At 40.9% G+C, this 22,735-nt stretch overlaps 1 protein-coding gene across 1 annotated transcript; it reads left to right on the forward strand.

Moving 5' to 3' along the window:
- The first annotated feature begins 20,259 nt into the window (after positions 1-20,259).
- LOC143208963 (uncharacterized) lies at positions 20,260-22,476 on the forward strand. The gene is made up of 3 exons (XM_076423978.1): positions 20,260-20,316; positions 21,497-21,904; positions 22,291-22,476. Exons 1-3 carry the CDS (start codon positions 20,260-20,262, stop codon positions 22,468-22,470), a joined length of 645 nt encoding a protein of 214 aa, XP_076280093.1. The 3' UTR covers positions 22,471-22,476.
- Positions 22,477-22,735: the final 259 nt, after the last annotated feature.

Consider the following 22,735-nt stretch of genomic DNA (forward strand, 5'->3'; position numbering starts at 1 on the left):
GTGCTACTTGGAACTCAAAAGATATTCCGTATCAAAGATGAGGAATTTTGACGATTTTCGTGCCTTCACTGTACATTACTTTTTTAATACATTATTTAAATTAATTGTTAATTGACAGTATAAATTCTTATCGTAAAGGAATTCTCTTCATTTTAAAAGAAGAACAGAGAAAAAATATTAAACAGGTGGGTCAGGGCATCCAAATAAAGATAAGCATCTTTCTTCTGCGAAACAACCTATTTTATAAATGTCCAACTTTAAGTGTTCGTCACAATTACAATTTTGATTATAGTTTATTAATTTCTTTATTTTCGAGGTAGATGGATATTTAGGAAGCAATACAAACTTTGTACATGTCAATATGAGAAAGTTCATTTTTCGACAAAATGTCACTGAATATCTCGATCCGAACCACTGTGCGGCGGGGAGTTCGGTGGGTCGGCAGGACCGGCGGTGGTTGTCGGAGATTTCGGTGTTTCGGCGAAATCGGTGGGTGTCTCGGTGGTGCTGTGGAACGGAAGGGTGTATGGGTGGAGTCTTCGGCGGGTCGGCGAAGTGAAGGTCGGTGCGGAGAGTTCGACGGCTCGGCGAACGGGTTTCGGAGGGACAGTCTCGACGGCTCGGCGAAACAGAGGTCGGAGTGCAGGTTTCGACGGTTCGGTGAGGCGGGTTTCGGGTGAGAGTTTCGACGGCTCGGCGAAACGGACTTTGGTGTGGGAGTCTCGACGGCTCGGCGAGACGGACTTCGGTGTGGAGGTTTCGACGGCTCGACGAAACGGATTTCGGTGTGGAGGTTTCGACGGCTCGGCGAAACGGATTTCGGTGTGGAGGTTTCGACGGCTCGGCGAAACGGATTTCGGTGTGGATACTCACCCTGGATAGGAGATGTGTCGGCTTCCTGGTGATCGCTGGGACGGCTCGTCTCAGGCAGGCGTACAGGACAGGAGTCTAGAATACTTCTAGACGGAATGCGGTAATTTGTCTTATTTGCCTCGGTTTATATACCATTAACATTGTGGTGAGGGTTGGTGGTGCGGTAGAGGGTTCGTACTGTTTTCGGTACGTTTCGGTCGTGTCCGCCCTTGTTTTGGGACTGTATTCGAAAAGAACCGTTGGTGACAGGACTGCTCGGTGCAGGTCTGTTACACTATTAAACATGGATGAATGCACAATAATGTTTACTATAACATACAACTACAAAAAACTGTATGTATATACGGAAAACACGAGTGACCTTGAAAAAACGATTAAAAAATTATAATTCATATAAAACGGTTCTTCCATCTGATTCGTCTTTTGAAACCATGTGGATTACGTTAGAAACATTTTGTGTATTTTCAAAGTTAGAAGAGATACTTAGGTGTCCTGTTTTAAACGAAACACCCTGCATAGTAAAAATTATGCAATTAATTATGTCCAAAATTTATTGGGATTCACTAAACAGTCACAGAACTAAAAATTATGAACTGTTACAAAACGTCAAATTTATCGTGTTGTCCTTCTCAGTAGCATGGAAACGCAACAACTAACAACAATATAGCTACAATCAGAGGGTACAATTATTCGCAAAAGTCACTCACAATTTTTATAACATGAAGACAATTTGATTAAAAAATAAATATAACATGAAATTCACTAATGAAACGAAAGCTTTTTAAATTAATCTATTTTTTTAATGCAAAATATACACGTGAATGGATTTCATTGCTAATATATTGATGGATTTCGAATATCTTGTACTTTTGTCTCCCATTGTACCTCCAGAATATCCTTAACTAATGGCTGTCTCAATAACTGTGTTATTATCCGAAAATATCTCTATTGCAGCAGTTTCATGTTTGGTCATTCCACGTGACATCGGAGCGCTTTTTGAAGTACGGTTTCGGATTTGGTTTTAATTTGAATAATTGGAAATCTTGACCTGTCAGCGATTCTCAAAGTACTATTCGTTATCTTCAATTGTTGTTTTTGCAGAGATGTACCAAAAAAGGTATGCGAACCCTTTTCCACACACATATTGAATTGTAAAATTAGAACTAACAAACCGATGGAAATGAGTTTGTAGTGAAAAGATGCGAGCATCTACTAAGAATGTTGTCAGTTGAAAAAATGATTTTTTTCCGCATGTATTCGGCAAATTTGTATAACTATTCACAGCACTCTACTTCCACTACAAGCTCCTAGAAACACATTTCCAAAAACGGTTGGCACTTTTTTAACACCTCGACGATACAACATCTCGAAGATGAGGAGATATCCTTTGGACTGACGTTGGAATGACAAACAGGGATGTATTAAAATACAGTGAATACTGACCTGGCTGCTGCAGTTCCACAGCGATGTGTTCCCACGCGGTGTTCTTATACTTCGAATCCATGCATTTAGCGTGTCTTAAATCGTATAAAAATTCACGTGTGCGCACAGCTTCTATGAGTCTCTCGTCTTCCATTGGGTTCGTCTTCCATCGGGAAAAAAGTCACCTCGCAATTAGCCTTTGCGGGGGATGGTAAAGATACCTGTGGCCAAAAATATTATTGGAGTGGGGGACGCGGTCAACGGTAGGGCCTGCAAGTGACCCACCTGAACCGGGGCGCTCCGACGAAATGTGTTTGTATGCATTCATTACGAGAAGAAACAATTCTTTGGAAAATGACATTAAACGAAAAAAAATCAATGCGTCAAAAAGATAGCAGACTTTTCTTAAAATAACCAAAAAGTAAGCTGTATGTATAAAAAAATTATGTCTTAATGTTTTGTAAGTCCGCCTTTTGGTTGTGTTACTTGGAATAAACGTATTGCTATAGATTTATATAATTTTTTAACCACGTTTCTGCTTAACGATACCCAATTTCGTTCAATACAGGTTTTTCATTCGTCGCGGGTTCGAGATTTGGCTAAATGGGCCCAGCAATTCTCTATGATATTTAAATCTGGAGACTGGCTAGCTAGTTCAAAATTTTAATATTCTTTCACAATCTTCGTGTTATGAACACTTGCATTATCTTGCTGATGAATAAAGCTTTTGCCCGCAATTTTTAGAGCATGTCTCTTCAATTGTTCGTCGATTAAACTAATGTACTTTGCACTATTCATTTTTCCAATTATAAATTTAATTTTCGTGTTTCCATGGTACCCAATTCCAGCTCACACCGTTACTCCACCACCACAGCGAATTGTCGACTGCACAAAATTTTTTATTCCTTGCGCAAATCGTGGAAAGAACAACGGTAGCCATCCGGTCCATCTAACGTAAATCTGTTTTCATCACTAAAGATAACTTTTCGGCATTTTTTCTTCCAATGAACATACTTCACAGAAAATTGTAAACGAGCTCCTTTATGTTGTTTAGTTAGCGGTGGTTTACGCTTTTTATGTATGTATATCTTTATTGTTTCCCCTTAAGGTTACAATTCTTCTATCATTCCTCTATTACATTCACTCATTCTTTCTTTCTTACCAATTTTTTCTTATTCTTCTAACTTATTAACTAACTCATATCTATCTTAACCTATACGCTATCGCTATAGAGAGAGAGAGAGAGCAAGAGTCATAATATATTCCACATACATATACACATATACATATACAATATATACACACATATATATATATATATATATATATAATATATACACATATATATATACATGCATATACATACATATACAGGGTGTCCCAAAACCCCTTCAACTCCGGGAAATGGGAGGTTCCTTAGGTCATTTGAAGCAACATTTTCCTTTGCACCAATGTCAGCCGGGGCTTTGTTTAGGAGTTATTAACGAAAAACACGGACCAATCAGAGCGCGACCTAGACGCGCGATGGCACGTTCAGTCCAGCGCGCCGGGAGACGAGCGTGGTGTAACGCCGCGATGCCGTAACGAACAAGAGTTTCTCGAGATTATGTGAATCCACCCCGATTTGGATGAGCTTTGGATATGTTGTCAAGACCATGATTCTTAACAACATTTCCCTTTACAGTTTTTGTCGGCCGGCTTTAGATTACGCGATAAATGTAAAAACTTGTAATTGTAAATCGATCGATTGTACTATCTTTTACCCGATTTGGATGAGCTTTGGATATGTTGTCAAGACCATGATTCTGAACAACATTTCCTTTAGACTTTTTGTCGGTCGCGGAAGAACTTTACTTGTCAATTCATATGGGTGGATCTTTTTACCCGACTTACGGCAACGTTACCCGAACGAGAGAAGAAGCAGAAACTGATTGTATTAAAAACTCACTTATTCAGCCGTAAATCCATTTGCTGCTTCGAAATGTGTGTCACTGGGTCACTCGGTGACGAACTGCACAGATGTCTTCAGGTATACGACAGTACCGAAAGCTAAGGGACGTACGGCCAGGTCGACGAACTGCACAGCCGGTGGTAAAAGGCCTAAGGGATGCGCGGTCAAGTCGACGATCCAGAATTTCACTTTCACTTTCGAATCGATAAATAATTCGTATGTTTATTTCACACAGATGCCTTGAAATTTTTCCACACTCACAATCACTGTTCACATTTGTCAACACATAGTTATGCACTAATAATAATTGCCATATCCCTTGTACTGCTGCACAAATCACAACAATCAGGTAATGCAATCACTAGACTGCGGATTTCATGCATTTGCAGCAAACATGAGTAGGTGCATTTTAAGACAGTAGAGAGATTAAAATAATTTCAAAACACCATAGTATTATTTTCAACTTCTTAAAATGATCACAGTGAGAATCAAATATCTGTCTGGCTCCTGTCCCTTGTAATAGCGGCAGCCAACATTAATGTTGCATAAAGATCCGTAGTCTAGTGATTAGTTTAAATATTACTATCAAAAACACAGCTAATAGCAACCGTTAGCTTTGAATTGACAAGTCTTTGGAGATGTTCTCTCTATCGCGGCTCGAACGACACTGATTTTCCGCAAGATTTTTCTAAAGAATTTAGGAAGGGCATTTAGAGTGTCGAAATTCGAAATGTGCACGCTGTAGCACGAGAACGACGGGACGGTTATACGAAAAACAGAATGCGAGAAGGACCGCTGTAAGCTTTGTGGCAAACACATGTTTAGTTTTTCCTGCAGGTTGGTACGCAGAGTCGATGGGTAACTGTTCGAAAACGTCATCCGTCCTTTTACCCAGCAAGGGGTAAAAATGTCAGGTCAGCGTAGCATCCCTATTGTCCTATACCTTCCTTAAGAAACTTTCTAAAAGAAGGACAGACGACGTTTTCGAACGGTTACCCATCGACTCTGCGTACCAATCTACAGGAGAAACTAAACATGTGATTGCCAGCGGTCCTTCTCGTGTCCTGTTTTTCGTCCAACCGTCCCGTCGTTCTCGTGCTACAGCGTGCATTTCGAATTTCGACACTCTAAATGCCCTCCCTAAATTCTTTAGAAAAATCTTGCGGAAAATCAGTGTCGTTCGAGCCGCGGTAGAGAGAACATCTCCAAAGACTTGTCAATTCAAAGCTAACGGTTGCTATTAGCTGTGTTTTTGATAGTAATATTTAAACTAATCACTAGACTACGGATCTTTATGCAACATTAATGTTGGCTGCCGCTATTACAAGGGACAGGAGCCAGACAGATATTTGATTCTCACTGTGATCATTTTAAGAAGTTGAAAATAATACTATGGTGTTTTGAAATTATTTTAATCTCTCTACTGTATTAAAATGCAACTACTCATGTTTGCTACAAATACATGAAATCCGCGGTCTAGTGATTGCATTACCTGATTGTTGTGATTTGTGCAGCAGTACAAGGGATATGGCAATTATTATTAGTGCATAACTATGTGTTGACAAATGTGAACAATGATTGTGAGTGTGGAGAAATTTCAAGACACACATTTCGAAGCAGCAAATGGATTTACGGCTGAATACGTGAGTTTTTAATACAATCAGTTTCTGTGCTTCTTCTCTTTTTTTACGATAGTCTCGTAAACTAAAGCCAACCGCCAAATAGTCTAAAGAGAAATGTTATTCAGAATAATGGTCTTGACCACATATCCAAAGCTCATTGAAATCGGATAGGAGCTAGTAGTACATCGATCCCATGGATTTACAAGTAAAGTTTCTCGCGATAATCTCGTAAACTAAAGCCGATCGCCAAAAAGTCTAAAGAGAAATGTTGTTCAGAATAATGATCTTGACCACATATCCAAAGCTCATTGAAATCGGAGAGCATTCACATAATCGAGAAACTCTTGTTCGTTGCGATGTCACGGCGTACCACTGACACTCGCTTGTCGGCGCGGTGTGGCGCGGCGGGCCAGGACGCGCTCTGATTGGTCCGTGTTTTTCGTTAATAACTCCTAAACAAAGCCGCAGTTGACATTGGTGCAAAGGAAAATGTCTCTTAGAATGGTCTCAGGAACCTCCCATTTCAATTAAGTACACCACATTTGGGACACCCTGTATAAAGACCACATTAAATAGGTCGTTGGATTCGTCTTGCCGTCAGCTATAACATTATTGAATAAAAAATATATAGTTATAAATAAATAATAAAGGTGACCGCAATTTCTTATTGAAAAAAAATTTTTTTGCAAATTTTTTGTATTGATATTTGTAAAAGACTGTGTACTGATTACTTTTTGTAGGAAACATTTTTTTGTCACACCACCGGAAATGTTTGAAAACTCGTGTGAATAATGAATAATTTGGCCACGATTTCGATCGAACTCACCACTGTGCGCGTGTCACGCGACGCTTTAAACTATCATAACTTCGGATAATGGATTAAACTGGAACTAAATTTTGCACGATCTTTTAGAGGAGATCTTGCCGAAAATGTTCCACTTTGTCAGAACATGGACATCTCCGGACATTTTAACTTATCCCTTGTCAAAGGTGAAAAACTTCGACAATTTTCCTTAGTTGATTAAATATTTTTTTTTATAATAAATTATGAACAATGATGTTTAGTTCCTGGTGCGTTCTCAACATAGATATACATTCTTCATATAAAAAAAAATTGGTCACTTAATCTTCAGTAGGTTTTCCAGGACATCATTATGAAGACAAGGAATTTTTTCGGTGATAAATCGTATCTGAAAAAATTTGATCTTTGAACGCTTATTGTAACGAGAGTTTTTAATAACTTTAATTAATATTATCGGTTTCGAATGTAATGGACATTTAAGAAACGATGTACATTCGTTAAAAATCGATATGAGAACTTTGATTTTTTAGCCCGTGAACAGCTAGAACGTCGATTTTACCCACTGTGCGCCGTCACGATTTCGTTGCCCGCTTGGAGGGCCTCTGATTTCCAGGCCCTCTCTTGGGCTGCCTCAAGGCAGTGATGCCAGAATCGGGGACGCGAGGACGCTTCCCCTCCAGCACAGGTTCCCCCTCTCTGACGGACCGTCCTCGCCGTAGCTTCTGCTGCGCACGCGCTACACACGAACGTACTTCTACTCTGCCCGTGTGAGTGCATGCTCGATTGCACGCGCGCTACACACCAAGCGTACCTCTATCATGTCCGTGTGACTACCTGCTCGACCGAACGCGTCGGCGACGCGTTCCTTCGATTTTCACCAATTTTCATGTTGCCGAAGTTTCGGAAGCACGAGTCGGAAAGTCGGGATCTGGAGACGGCGCGCATTTGAATCCCGGGACGGCGCGGCGCGGCGCGGTGCACATTTTGCTATAACTTTTGATCTAAAAAAGATATCAAAGCGAAATTTGGACTAAATTTTTTTTAAAAAACCGGGTTTAATGGTTCATCCTAAAATATGTTTTGTATTTCTTAAAAAATTTTTCTCGTTGATTTTTAAAGTTAAGGTAGTCCAGAGGGCCCCCAACACAAATTGATTTTTAGTCGAACCATGCTCAATAAACAATTACGAAAAAATTTATAAATATTCCACTTAATAGCACACATGATTGAGATTTTTTTCAGATTTTTCAGTTTATGCAGACATGTTTAAAAAAATTGAAAATCTCGAAACATTCGAAGAAAATGCATATTTCGTATTGAACTTTTCGAGATACCAGTTTTATAAAAATTCATTAGTCCGATATTATTGAAACAATTGTCCTTAATTTTTCTCAGAATTTTTTATAAATTGTATCGTTAAAAAATCAAAATCAATTTTTTCGATACTTCTTTGTTGATGTATTATGTAATACTGAATATTTTTATAATCAGAAAAATAATGTACAGACTTGATAATGCAATATAAAATATTTTATTTACGTTATATTTCAATATACATATGTGCATCACTCCTAACAATTTTGGTAATCACATAATTATTGTAACGACATTTTACATATATCAGGTCGTTAAGTATGAAACTAGACAAATAAAACACAAATTTCAAACACATTTGTCAAGTTTCATACATCTCCGGTTACGAAAATCGATTTTAAATGGTCCCTGCCTTTCTGTAACATAACAAAAAAAAAAAAAATTAGTTAAAGTCATGATTGTAAAGTATAGAATAAAATATTAATGTATAACTTTATAGTATGGTTTATACTTATCTTTTTTCTTTCAAGTCATTCTTGAATCTGCTAATATTGATTTTACGTTATCGCGATTTTAAATGGTCCTCTGCCTTTCTACAACATAAAAAGAAACACATAGTTAAAGTTATAATTACAAAGTACTTACAGAATGAAATATTAATGTAACGGTACACTTCGCTTTTGTTTGAAGTCATTCTTGAATCTGCTATTTCATTACCGCTGATACCCACGCGTTGCTATATTCAAAGAAAAAGTAGACCTAATTAAAATCGTAATTCTAATTGCAATCTTGTAGGACTCAATATAAATAGTAACGTATACTTATCTTTTTTCATCGATGAATATGGTCACTCACTAAAATAAATTCCTAATAAGATAAAAAAATGTTAAAAACCCATTAAAAAGTATTAAAAACGCGACAAAGAAACTGGAGGCTGTTTACTATAATAATAATAATAATAATAATAGTATTTTATTTCCCATTTCGGGGTACAAACGCGGACCTCCGCTCCGCTTACAAACTTCACCTTCCTTATCTCTTCATTCTTAACTTAAATTTACACTTAAACGCGAGAGAGAGAGAGCACACCGTTCACTCATTCCTCACACATTCTTCTTCACTCCTGACAGGGAGATTTTCTTCGTTCAAGAGTAAGTTGCTTGAGAAGAATCCCCATGTCATTACAATGCCATGCGTGTGTCATTCTGCAGCACTGGCAGCAAGTGCTGCTTGTGCTACACTTCCAACGGAGTGTAACGAATTGCTTCGTGGCGTCCCTTCGTTTATACATAGCAGCCCTAAACGGACTGCTATTTATCGCCAATTTCAGGAGAGTTATGAGAACTGTCCTTTGAAAATTCTCAAATTATCGGACACACGCTGGCTTTCTAGGCATCTGACTGTGGTACAATTTTTAGAAACTTGGGACGTTTCAGTCAAATTTTTCAACGAGTATAGCTTTTCGGAAGGCTCGGCAGCTGCTAGGAGATTTTCTTCGCTCCTGAGCAGATATGACATCAAAGGATATTTCTTCTTTTTGGAAAATGTCCTTGATGCTATGAATAGTTTTAACGCCTCCTTCCAAAGTAGGAAAACGTTGGTGCAGGAGTTACAACCGTCTTCAGCAAGGTTGCTTCGATTTTTTTTGAAAAGGTTTTTAAAACCAGCGCTTTTAGATTGGCTTAGCGAGGTGAGGGCGATAGATTTCTCGTTGGAATCAAATCAAGTTCCACTAGATGAAGTGGAGTTTGGTTCCAGATGCCACGATGATTTGGAAGAGGCAGTTAGGGATGGAATGGCGGAAGTTGAGGTGTCCACCTTAAAGAAAAATTGCTTAAGGTTTTATGTGACCTTATGCAATGAACTGAGAAATCGTCTTCCTCATGACGATATTTTCCTCAGACAATTGACGGTCTTCAAATCGCCCGATTCCCTATTCAACAGCGACAGAGATTTAACTTTTCAAAATCTCGTAGCTGTCGCTAATAAATTAGGGAATTGGAGTGCCGTAGATCTACAAAAAGAGTGGGACTTTTTGTACTACGGCACTTTCCGGTCGCAGAGGGACCAATGGTCGAATCTGTCTTTTGACGATATGTGGGTAGACATCTGTAACCAAACAGACCCGAATCATGTTCTTCGTTTCCCCCTTTTAACTTCTCTAATAAACACGGTCAGATGTCTTCCGCACTCGAATGCCGAGGCCGAGCGAATTTTCTCTTTGCTTCCCGACATAAAATCTCGAAAAAGGAATAAAATAGGCGCTGGCCTATTAAATTCCATGTGTGTGGTGCGCACATCCTTGAAAGCTAGACAGGAGTCTAGTCGCACCATGTCTGTCGATGACAGACATTTATCCCTTATGTCGGGAAAGCATTTATATGAAAATTCATCGCCCTCGCAAAGTTATAAACAATTAACTTTGCACTCGTTTACGAACTAGTGAGGTCGTGTTTTCTTCGTTAATCGTTCGATAGTTTAGTTCATATAGTAAACAGCCTCCAGTATGGATGAAGAGAGTGGAAGAGATGAGAGAAAGGATGAGCAGCGGAACCGGGGGTCCAGAGTGTGTGAATGAGTGAAGAAGAATGTGTGAGGAATGAGTGAACGGTGTGCTCTCTCTCTCTCTCGCGTTTAAGTGTAAATTTAAGTTAAGAATGAAGAGATAAGGAAGGTGAAGTTTGTAAGCGGAGCGGAGGTCCGCGTTTGTACCCCGAAATGGGAAATAAAATACTATTATTATTATTATTATTATTATTATAGTAAACAGCCTCCAGTTTCTTTGTCGCGTTTTTAATACTTTTTAATGGGTTTTTAACATTTTTTTATCTTATTAGGAATTTATTTTAGTGAGTGACCATATTCATCGATGAAAAAAGATAAGTATACGTTACTATTTATATTGAGTCCTACAAGATTGCAATTAGAATTACGATTTTAATTAGGTCTACTTTTTCTTTGAATATAGCAACGCGTGGGTGTCAGCGGTAATGAAATAGCAGATTCAAGAATGACTTCAAAGAAAAGCGAAGTGTATCGTTACATTAATATTTCATTCTGTATGTACTTTGTACTTATAACTTTAACTATGTGTTTTTTTTATGTTGTAGAAAGACAGAGGACCATTTAAAATCGCGGTAACGTAAAATCAATATTAGCAGATTCAAGAATGACTTGAAAGAAAAAAGATAAGTATATGATTACATTAATATTTCATTCTGTACTTTGTGTAATTATAACTTTAACTATGTGTTTTTTATGCTATAGAAAGGCAGAGGCCCATTCAAAATCGCGTGTGTGTCAGCTGGAGTGGACTTTCTGGACAACGTAAAATCAATATTAGCAGATTCAAGTGAATGACTTCAAAGAAAAGATAAGTATAAACTATACTATAAAGTTATACATTAATATTTTATTCTATACTTTGCAATCATGACTTTAACTAATTATTTTTTTTTGTTATGTTACAGAAAGGCAGGGACCATTTAAAATCGATTTTCGTAACCGGAGATGTATGAAACTTGACAAATGTGTTTGAAATTTGTGTTTTATTTGTCTAGTTTCATACTTAACGACCTGATATATGTAAAATGTCGTTACAATAATTATGTGATTACCAAAATTGTTAGGAGTGATGCACATATGTATATTGAAATATAACGTAAATAAAATATTTTATATTGCATTATCAAGTCTGTACATTATTTTTCTGATTATAAAAATATTCAGTATTACATAATACATCAACAAAGAAATATCGAACAAATTGATTTTGATTTTTTAACAACGATACAATTTATAAAAAATTCTGAGAAAAATTAAGGACAATTGTTTCAATAATATCGGACTAATGAATTTTTATAAAACTGGTATCTCGGAAAGTTCAATACGAAATACGCATTTTCTTCGAATGTTTCGAGATTTTCAATTTTTTTAAACATGTCTGCATAATTTATAATATTTTAATTTTTATTTAATTTTAATTAATATTTATAAATTTTTTCGTAATTGTTTATTGAGCATGGTTCGACTAAAAATCAATTTGTGTTGGGGGCCTTCTGGACTACCTCAACTTTAAAAATCAACGAGAAAAATTTTTTAAGAAATACAAAACATATTTTAGGATTAACCATTAAACCCGGTTTTTTAGAAAAAATTTAGTCCAAATTTCGCTTCGATATCTTTTTTAGATCAAAAGTTATAGCAAAATGTGCACCGCGCCGCGCCGCGCCGTCCCGGGATTCAAATGCGCGCCGTCTCCAGATCCCGACTTTCCGACTCGTGCTTCCGAAACTTCGGCAACATGAAAATTGGTGAAAATCGAAGGAACGCGTCGCCGACGCGTTCGGTCGAGCAGGTAGTCACACGGACATGGTAGAGGTACGCTTGGTGTGTAGCGCGCGTGCAATCGAGCATGCACTCACACGGGCAGAGTAGAAGTACGTTCGTGTGTAGCGCGTGCACAGCAGAAGCTACGGCGAGGACGGTCCGTCAGAGAGGGGGAACCTGTGCTGGAGGGGAAGCGTCCTCGCGTCCCCGATTCTGGCATCACTGGTTGCCACTGCTACGTTCCTCCGTTCATCATGGTCAGTGATGGGGGTTGCACAGAGTTGCAGTGGTGGGGGTTGCACAGAGTTGCAGTGGTGGGAGGTGCGGTGTGTGGTGGGGGTACTCTTACTGGCGCGGCGGGAAAATATTGGAGTCGCCGCAAGGCGAGTCTATGTATATCCGCGTAAACACTAGGTTTTCGTTCGGCTTGGCGTATCTTCACCCTGATTGGTCATACTTACACTCCATACGCCCAATGAAAGTGGGGAGTGCGTAGTGCAGTGAGAGTTGACTGGCTAGCAGCGCTAATCTTCCAAACAGCGCGAAAATGGTTCATGTATGAATTATATTTCAACATATGATAAAAATATTTTGGGAAATTATGCAGAGCAAGTTATGCAAATTATGAAACAATTCAATATACAACATGTATATAAAAAATCATCGAAATCAGTAAAATGTAACCTTTTGCGCCCAATTGCTAATACATTTTACGAAAGTTGCCATTGATTGAACGGTAGAAAGAAATTATTTTAAAAGTATTCGTTTCGAAATTTCATCGACGCCGGTTGTTTGCCGGTTGTCGTAAAGCTGTTTCATTTGTCTGAAAAATCTCTATTGACTTACAATAATAGCAAGTTAGCTCGTTGAAACATTTCAGAAAAAGATAAGATTTTTACTGCGATTTTGATTTAGGTTGCCAATCATTGTACCGTTTACCCTAACTGTTCGCGCGCGACCCCGACCGACAACAATGCACCATCGCGTCGGTCGTATGTCTGAAAAACGCGTTCGACTCTTTCCACGCGAAATGAAACATCCTTTCCAATTCTCATTATTGAACTATCAGCCCGATGACAATGGACTCTCGGGTGATTACAGTAGAAGCATGCGAATAAGTAATCAGTTTGATAAGGGAACTCTCAGGTGTGGGCCCGACGCACAGTGGTCCGGTAGCTCGCTCTTTGTGGTCACAAGTATTGTAACGTCGTTTCAAGATTTAATGTTATATGATTATAGGTTGTTGGATTCGTCTTGAATAATTATACGTTAGCATGTTAAACATTGAGCAGTAAGAGATTTTTCTTTAATTTTCTGTATGGAAAAGTGAATACTGTTCAACTTCCGTTCGAAACATGTCCGTGTCAGATGGTTGTTTGTAATGATGGGTTTTTGGGATCTCTGACTGGCGCAGAGAAAACATATGCAACATTGTAATTCCAAGTTGCTATGCCAGATTCAACTGGCACTGCTTGACACTGGAATAACCGCGGGCTCTGACTTTATCTTTATCACACTGTATCTCATCACAGAATAATCTAAAATAATTAATATTTTGGATGTAGGAGCTTTGAAGGGTTTCTTACTTTATAGGAGCAGAAATTTTCTCAATTGTTGAAAAATTGAATTTTGGCCACGAAAGCGGGATTTTCAGACCTCTGTTTGACGGGGGCCGCGCGGCCTGTTATCCCGTTATGCCCTTGGGGGTTTATGCTATGACAATCGCTATTGAGCGAGAACAACCTTCGAGGTGCTCGTATTTACAAAAAAAAGGCGAAACTAGGGCCTGACTGCAATAGTAATAAAAAAAGAAGTGTTGTTCGCAAGAAAATCTGGAAATAACACAAATCCGTTCCGATCGTCATTCGTCGAAACGTTCGTCGAAATGTTCGTCGAAATGGGCGGTTTGCGGCGCAGTTCGTCGAAATGTTCTAGTCTGTACGAGGCCGTAGATCTGTGACAATTATATGCACTGTGAAACTCTCATAAAAATCGGTTGATGCGGGAAAGTGCGACAGGCATTGAAAGATGTAAGAATTCTTAGATATAGGCCAAAAATCGTGAAAATCCTGAATAATACGTGCAATTGACACAGAGCTACAAAACGTACTTTTTAAATTTTTAATATAGGCCCACACGAAAAAGTTTTAGTATTCTTTCAACAATCCCGATCAGTTGCCCCTGCGATTTTACTCAGGTACTACTGGCATTCCAGATGTTTTTTTATTACTGTTGCAGTCAGACCCAAGGTTCGTCTTTTTCTAAACACGAGCTCCTTGGCCAAGACTGGTTACTAATATTGTTCTAGAGTTGTAAATGGGGTTATTTAGTCTGCTGGTATTTTCTCGGGACCAGCCGTATACATAGAGGAAGGACCAAAATAGCGGTGCGCTCGACTCGCCTCTACCTGAAACGGGGGTGGACGGCGGCCTTTACCAGCTCATTGTCACACCAATTTTTATAGCTCTAATCCTTGCAGGGGGAACTTCTAATGACTCTTTCGAAGTGTGGAACGCTTGGGTCCCTACACTTTTACTCACGTACTACTGATGTTCCATTTCTTTTTTTATTACTATTGCAGTCAGGCCCTAGTTTCGTCTTTTTTTGTAAATACGAGCTCCTCGAAGGTTGTTCTCGCTCAATAGCGATTGTCATAGTATAAACCCCCAAGGGCATAACGGGATAACAGGCCGCGCGGCCCCCGTCAAACAGGGGTCTGAAAATCCCGTTTTCGTGGCCAAAATTCAATTTTTCAACGATTGAGAAAATTTCTGCTCCTATAAAGTAAAAAACCCTTCAAAGCTCCTACATCCAAAATATTAATTATTTTAGATTATTCTGTGATTATTCTCAAGTAAATCCTTCCAGTGATTTTCTGCCACGGCGACCAGAGCCTCGGTCTCTGTGGCCGAGTGGTGCAATAAACACGGCCGAGCAACCCGACGCAACGGCCATCCAGGTGTATCGGCGTGAAACCCCAACTATAATGGCTTTGGATGTTTCCCAACAAATAGGGATTACTTTTTGCAAGGAGGATTTGCTTAGAATCTAATAAGTGCAGAGAGGCACGGAAAGTGAAACTGTACATTTTTGTTCTTTGATCTTTTCATTACAGGCGTGTATTTAATATGTGTAGGATTTCTTTTTAGAGGTAATCGAATGACTAATATTTCCAGATGTAATGCTGATGCTGTAGAAATGCTAATCAAGTTGATTTCGGTTTTCAATTATTTATGTAAAATGTTTAAGGTTTATCAGCGCCTTCCATGGGAAATCCGCAATTTTTCGATTGCATGAGGTTTTTTTTTTCTTTCCAAGCAGGATTTTCAATTTAAATATCTTGAACGAATTGCAGAGTATGCACTTGCACTGTGCATTTGTTTTGGTCTTTGGAGCAACCAACATTTTTTTTGTATTCTGTTTGCCGACTCCAGCGGTCAGAGAGGCTTCCCGTGGAAGATGGACTGTCGGCGTTGTTGGCGATAAACGCCGAGCATTGCGCGGCAATGGGCGAAGATAATCAAGAAAGGAAAGAATCACCGACATCAAGTATACCGGAAATTGTGTGCGACAACGGTTTGAAAAAAACGTCGATGTCGCTAACTTCAAACGGGGGGTTTTCAAGATAAAAGTCTGCTCTATCGCGTGGTATAGTTCGATTTTCCGCTGGACCCTAATTTTTTGAGATAAATTCGAAAATATCCGCAAAAATTGGTGCAAAAGTGGTGTCTCTCCGTCTTTAATCATTGTTTAACCATGTTTAAAAAATCATAATGTATTAATATTGGATATCACTGTATTCGGGAAAGTCTACAGAAGCTTTTGCTGTAAAGAACAATTCAATATCTTTTACAATAACATCACAATATTTGTTTAAAGTTGAAAAGTATGTCTTTTTTTTAATCCATTTTCTCAAAAACTGGACGTATAGGAAAAAAATTAAAAACAGATTCGGAATCAGCGCGGAAATATAAGAATCGCATAGTGGGAATCGAAATACTTTTTGGCTGTTGGACAGTGTAATTGGCACAGATCGACAAAATATCGTATTTTTTAAACTTTTAATATAGGTGTTACGGATTAGGATGGATAAAACTCAGCACTGAGGTCAAACTTTAACTTTATTCACCCAAGTCGGGTACGTTCAAAATGTCCGAGAACTTGTACAAAAACACAAGATGTAACGGGCCAAAACACAGCTCGTTTTGGCCTGAGAAGTTCAATAAAGAGTTCAGATGAAAACTGATGAGTTTCCCTTTGTAGGTGGATAGATAGCGAGATACACATATAGCGCCGTGAATCCCGTAGATAGGCGAATCGAACTATGTTTACTCGCGAAAACCGGTCAAGAGACGCGCGACGTTTACCGTGAGAGAGAGCAAGAACGATTGATTTAGATCGACCAGCAGCGAGAAGTTCTCTCTCACCGTCGGGGCAATGACTTTTCGATATGAGCCGCTGGGCCAATAGAAACTGTATTAGCCCAGTCGATAATCGATCCGACGGCGATGGCCTATAGCGCGGCGCGCTGCTAATCGATCATCGATCCTCGCGATGTCGCAAGGATCAGCCAATACGTGGGCTGCGTGGTGGATTGTGCGTCACGATCCTACGACACGCGTGGCCAATCCCAAACATTCCGCCCGTCTCGTCATTCATTGACGAAATTGAGAAGAATGAATGGGTCGGAAACGCGCGGCGTAGTAACCTGAAACAAACTACGAGTAATAGTGGCACCGAGTGAAGTGATCGTGAGATGAAGTGATGATCGGCGAGATTACAACTTAGATGGAGCAGTGATACAGAGGTGAGTGAATGACAGCTGAGATAGCTAAATTAGAAAAATAGTGGATCGTGTAGGTGATCCACCACGAAGTAGATTAAACTATAATTCGCTTATAGCTACGGATCGGAAAACCGCGTGGGAGTCCAGCCTCTGGAGTTCCTCCAGTATCCCTTTCCTCGTCTTCCGGCGACAACCGAGCGATCAGGTTGGGCACCGGTCGAAGAAATGGCGACGTCAAGAGGCGCAAAGTTGCGAGTAAAACCAGATGCCATAGAGATAACCTGGATACTGGCGGCTCCTCGAGGTTGGGCTCGGAAATAGCGGTGATGCGCTCTCCGATTGAGAAGTGCCCCGGCGTCAGGGCTGCAGGATCCTCAGGGTCGTCTGTCAAGGTTAGTACGAATTTTGAGAGACGGCAAGCTTCGATACCAGTCAGGAGCGTGGTCAGCTCCTCGAAGGATCGTAGCTGCTTTCTGATTATCCTGCGTCGGTGGTGCTTAGCTGAGTTGACCGTAGCCTTCCGGATTTCTCCAAAGTGTGGAGAGGAAGGGAGATTAGATTTCCAGGAGTTGCCTTCCCTGGAGTTCCGCTGACCACGATCCTGCTTGGATCGAAGGTGCGTAGGTGCATCATAATAGCTTTCAGATCTGTAAAAGGGGACGTTGTTAGAGCTAACGGAAGAATTTTGTATTTTAGATTGAGCAGATTGCACTTTGCTGAGTAAACAAACGGTGCTACGATGGATACAAGGTGTTACCAACAGAAGACCGCTGAGGATCCAACCCTCCTGGCGTAGCGTTGCCAAGGGAGGTTGTGTTCCCCCATGAAGGCCTCGGTTGTGGGCAGCTTCGACCCACAACGTAGCCAGAGGGGATACGTACAGTGGAGATGTTCCGCCGAGCACAGTTCGCTCGGGGAACCCAGAGTTCTGGAGAGAAGCAGCAGTAATCTGGCAGAGGCAAGAGCGAGAGCGCGAGAACCAGTTGATGCCGAAAAAGAAGTGAAGGATGAGAGCTTCCCATCCACCGACTCCTTTCAGCTTTGCGGTGGAGTGACCATCCAGAATGCTCCTGGAGTTGGGTGCCCACGCGCGACGTGGAAACCCGCCCGCCATGCGGATCCAGCACTCCGATGGAAGCCAGCTGAGGCTCCAGCGATTCTGTCGTAAAGTGAAAAGAGCAGTTTGTGTCCCCCCATGCTGGCATCGTTTGTGGGCAGCTTGGACCCACAACTTAGCCTGAGGGGATACATGAAGATGATATCTTACTCCGAGCGCAGCTAGCTCGGGGAACCCAGAAATCCCGAGGGATGAAGAAGTGGAGAATTGGCAGCAGACCGAGGTAGAGAGTCCGTTGTTGCTGAAGACGCAGTGAGTGGTAAGGTCCCATTCGCCGAATCCTTTCAGCTCGGAGGTAGAGAGATCGTCAAGGAGGCTCCTGCAGTTGAAGGTGCGATGTTGAAACCCGCCCGCCATGAGGAGCTCTCGGAGTTCCGGCGACTTAGGTCCCGCCTCAGGACGTGTGTCCACTCCTAGAAGATGGTCAGCCAAGCAGCTGACTCTCCTGATGCGAGAGTCCAGTGGGTAGAGGGGCTCCTCCACCTTAGCGAGGTGACAGCTGGGTGCGAGGTACGGTGCACAAATCAGACTGCAAGTTACAGTTCTCAGATCGCAATTGAGTAATTTTATTTCCTGTGCAGGTCTCCGTCCGATCAGCTGCCATTTTTGGTGATCAGGAGGTCCGAGTAGAGGCGGATGCATCCTGTCGGCCAGTGATTTAGATTGGGCTTGTGCCCAAAGCAGAAGATTGTGGTAGAAATGGTTTAGTTTCTCCCCAACCACGTGGAAGTCGGTTGCGTTTGTCGCAACGTTCTTGAAGACTGCGGTGGCGTCGCCTTGTAAACAATTCTTCAAATGATGCAGAAGTTCCAGTGAGGACAGAGATGGGTCGCTTGCTACAAGCGACGTAAACAAGTCGCGAAAGGCTGGCCAGTCCTTGTAGTGGCCCTCGAACGTTGGCAGAGACGATGTTGTCAACGCAGCGCGTGACCTTGTAGAGCTAGTCTCGACGACCGTTGGATTTGAAATCGCCGACTTCGTAACGGTCGCAGCAGCTTTCAGTTCGGCAATCATGTCGTGCAAAGATTCGACCTGCTCGAGATAAGTCATACGTGACTTACCGAACTCATCATCTTTGAAATAAGAGGTCTCCGTTAATTGGGCATCTGTTTCCGAGGCGGTTCTAATATCAGAATCGCCCTCGCAGTAATCAGCCCAGTGTTGATCGAGCATGCGGCAGACAGTCTGAAGCAATTCCATGTAGATATTGGCCTTTCCTTTCTTCCTTAGATTGGCCACCACGCGAGATATCCGTCTCGCGATGCGACGCTGGTGGTCGATAAGGTCAGCCATTGTTTCAAAGCACAAGTCGAAGCACAGAACGGTCGAACAAAGTCTAGTTTGAATTTTCAGTTGCACTGCAGCACTGTATCCGGCTCGAAGGACCAAATGTTACGGATTAGGATGGATAAAACTCAGCACTGAGGTCAAACTTTAACTTTATTCACCCAAGTCGGGTACGTTCAAAATGTCCGAGAACTTGTACAAAAACACAAGATGTAACGGGCCAAAACACAGCTCGTTTTGGCCTGAGAAGTTCAATAAAGAGTTCAGATGAAAACTGATGAGTTTCCCTTTGTAGGTGGATAGATAGCGAGATACACATATAGCGCCGTGAATCCCGTAGATAGGCGAATCGAACTATGTTTACTCGCGAAAACCGGTCAAGAGACGCGCGACGTTTACCGTGAGAGAGAGCAAGAACGATTGATTTAGATCGACCAGCAGCGAGAAGTTCTCTCTCACCGTCGGGGCAATGACTTTTCGATATGAGCCGCTGGGCCAATAGAAACTGTATTAGCCCAGTCGATAATCGATCCGACGGCGATGGCCTATAGCGCGGCGCGCTGCTAATCGATCATCGATCCTCGCGATGTCGCAAGGATCAGCCAATACGTGGGCTGCGTGGTGGATTGTGCGTCACGATCCTACGACACGCGTGGCCATTCATATTCTGTTTGCCGACTCCAGCGGTCAGAGAGGCTTCCCGTGGAAGATGGACTGTCGGCGTTGTTGGCGATAAACGCCGAGCATTGCGCGGCAATGGGCGAAGATAATCAAGAAAGGAAAGAATCACCGACATCAAGTATACCGGAAATTGTGTGCGACAACGGTTTGAAAAAAACGTCGATGTCGCTAACTTCAAACGGGGGGTTTTCAAGATAAAAGTCTGCTCTATCGCGTGGTATAGTTCGATTTTCCGCTGGACCCTAATTTTTTGAGATAAATTCGAAAATATCCGCAAAAATTGGTGCAAAAGTGGTGTCTCTCCGTCTTTAATCATTGTTTAACCATGTTTAAAAAATCATAATGTATTAATATTGGATATCACTGTATTCGGGAAAGTCTACAGAAGCTTTTGCTGTAAAGAACAATTCAATATCTTTTACAATAACATCACAATATTTGTTTAAAGTTGAAAAGTATGTCTTTTTTTTAATCCATTTTCTCAAAAACTGGACGTATAGGAAAAAAATTAAAAACAGATTCGGAATCAGCGCGGAAATATAAGAATCGCATAGTGGGAATCGAAATACTTTTTGGCTGTTGGACAGTGTAATTGGCACAGATCGACAAAATATCGTATTTTTTAAACTTTTAATATAGGCCTAAATGAAAAAGTCGAAAATGCAACTTTTAGTATTCTTTCTAAAATTCCGATCAATTGCTGTTTTAGAAAAAACTTTTTTCACATCCTGCAGTAATTGCTCTAGCTTTCTAAAAAAGTTGAAATCGTATAGTACGATATTAAAAAAGTTTTCGTTATTTTAGAGCGTCTGAACGGCAACTCCGATATTTTCCCGCCGCGCCAGTAAGAGTACCCCCACCACACATCTCACCACCCACCACTGCAACTCTGTGTAACGCCCACCACTGACCATGAGGAACGGAGGAACGTAGCAGTGGCAACATCGTCGGACCGTCATTCTGATCTCGACAGTCGAATAGAAAGTAAGTACTGTTCAAACCTCTCTTCATTCCAATCCAGAATATCTGGCCCATAGTTTTTCGTTTATTTTTCACTATTTCATCATTACTGTAAAGTCGCGATATTTGTCAACGACCACGCACGCGATAGTTTTCGTTTATTCTTCATTTCTTCTCGTAATGTAAAGTCGCGATATTTGTAAACGACCCTGTGCGCGATAGTGCAGAACACAGGCTCTTTGACAAGAATCACGACTTTACTGTACTTTTTATTGCTACTTGGCCAGATATTTTGAATATTTATTGAGTGTGTGTTAGTGTTTTGATTAATCTGTTTTTTTTCACAATGTAGATGGACTCATTCAACCGACTTACACTACAATCGCCGCAGCCACATTTCATCCCAACGGCAGCGGACGCGGATTACCACCAGGTGTCAGCAGAGCTCACCAGAATCCGTCAAGCGTTCGCAGAATCTAACGCCCGGGTTGCGACCTTTGAGGCAGCCCAAGAGAAGACCAGCAGGTTTGCGGCCCGCCAAGCCGCAGCTGAAGCCGCGGCCCCGACAGCGGCCCCGACAGCGGCCCCGTTACCACCCGCAGGAAGGAGTTACAATGCAGTGCCGCCACCCGCCTCTTTCGTGACAGCAGCCGCGACAACGTTTGGGTTCCCATCAATGGGAAAGTGGTCCCACTTGGATCGTCCAGCCGCCGCCTCATTGCCATACTCATCGTCCGCGACAGAGACCGAATTGCTATGGGTGAGTACATACTATAATAGTTCATTTCACCGGAATCACATATATCCAGTATTGGACAAAGTGTAGTGTCCTAAAAAAAAAAACGTAAACTTTTTAAATATTGTACTGTACGATTTGAACTTTTTTGGTGAAGCTATTCCATATTCATTGTTTACATTATCATTTCCGTAATAATGTCGATTCAAACAATTGCTTCAACAATAAATTGTTATCAAGATGATAATTCAAATATAATGCATGTAGAGACATATTATAAAAATGCATTTATTTTTTAAAAATGGTTCAAATTATAAATAAGTACTTATCAGAACAGTTTTCAATCTCCGGTCCCAACAAGGTCTTCTATGTTATTTTTATTATGATTAATTTTTTTTTATTTGTTGCAGAACAAAGTATTTGTCGACGCGCAGAGGAGGTTTATTCACCTGCATCAACGCGCGGCAGCGACCGCCGAAGCCCGCGGACGCGGAGGCCGAGGAAGCGGCCGAGGAAGACGAAGCAGAAGAGACAGACGAGACAGAGACGACAGACAGAATCATAACCGTCCATATAATTTGTATTTCTAAATAAAGTTTACACATGTATATATATATATAGAGAGAGTTTTGGTATTTTACTTACCCTCACACGTTCCAAATTTGCGTTCCATGCTGTTCCCTTACGCGCGTAATAATTTTTCTTTGTAGTGTTTATCTAAATTTTTTACATATATAATGTTTAATGCGGCTGAACATAGGGAGGGAAAAGAGAGAGAGAGAATATGGCGGAGGAGCGCTGCACAATTTTTCTTAGTATAGACCACACATACCATGTAGCGTGTAACATTGGGAC

The sequence above is a fragment of the Lasioglossum baleicum genome, chromosome 5 (genome assembly GCF_051020765.1).
Source record: "Lasioglossum baleicum chromosome 5, iyLasBale1, whole genome shotgun sequence".
NCBI lineage: Eukaryota > Metazoa > Arthropoda > Insecta > Hymenoptera > Halictidae > Lasioglossum > Lasioglossum baleicum.

Bases quoted from the DNA above. Each gene is read 5' to 3' on its own strand.
- LOC143208963 (XM_076423978.1), top strand. From the start codon at position 20,260: ATGGGCGAAGATAATCAAGAAAGGAAAGAATCACCGACATCAAGTATA. The intron at 20,317-21,496 runs GTGTGCGACAAC...TTCACAATGTAG, and splicing joins CATCAAGTATACCGGAAATT to ATGGACTCATTCAACCGACT. The intron at 21,905-22,290 runs GTGAGTACATAC...TATTTGTTGCAG, and splicing joins CAGAGACCGAATTGCTATGG to AACAAAGTATTTGTCGACGC.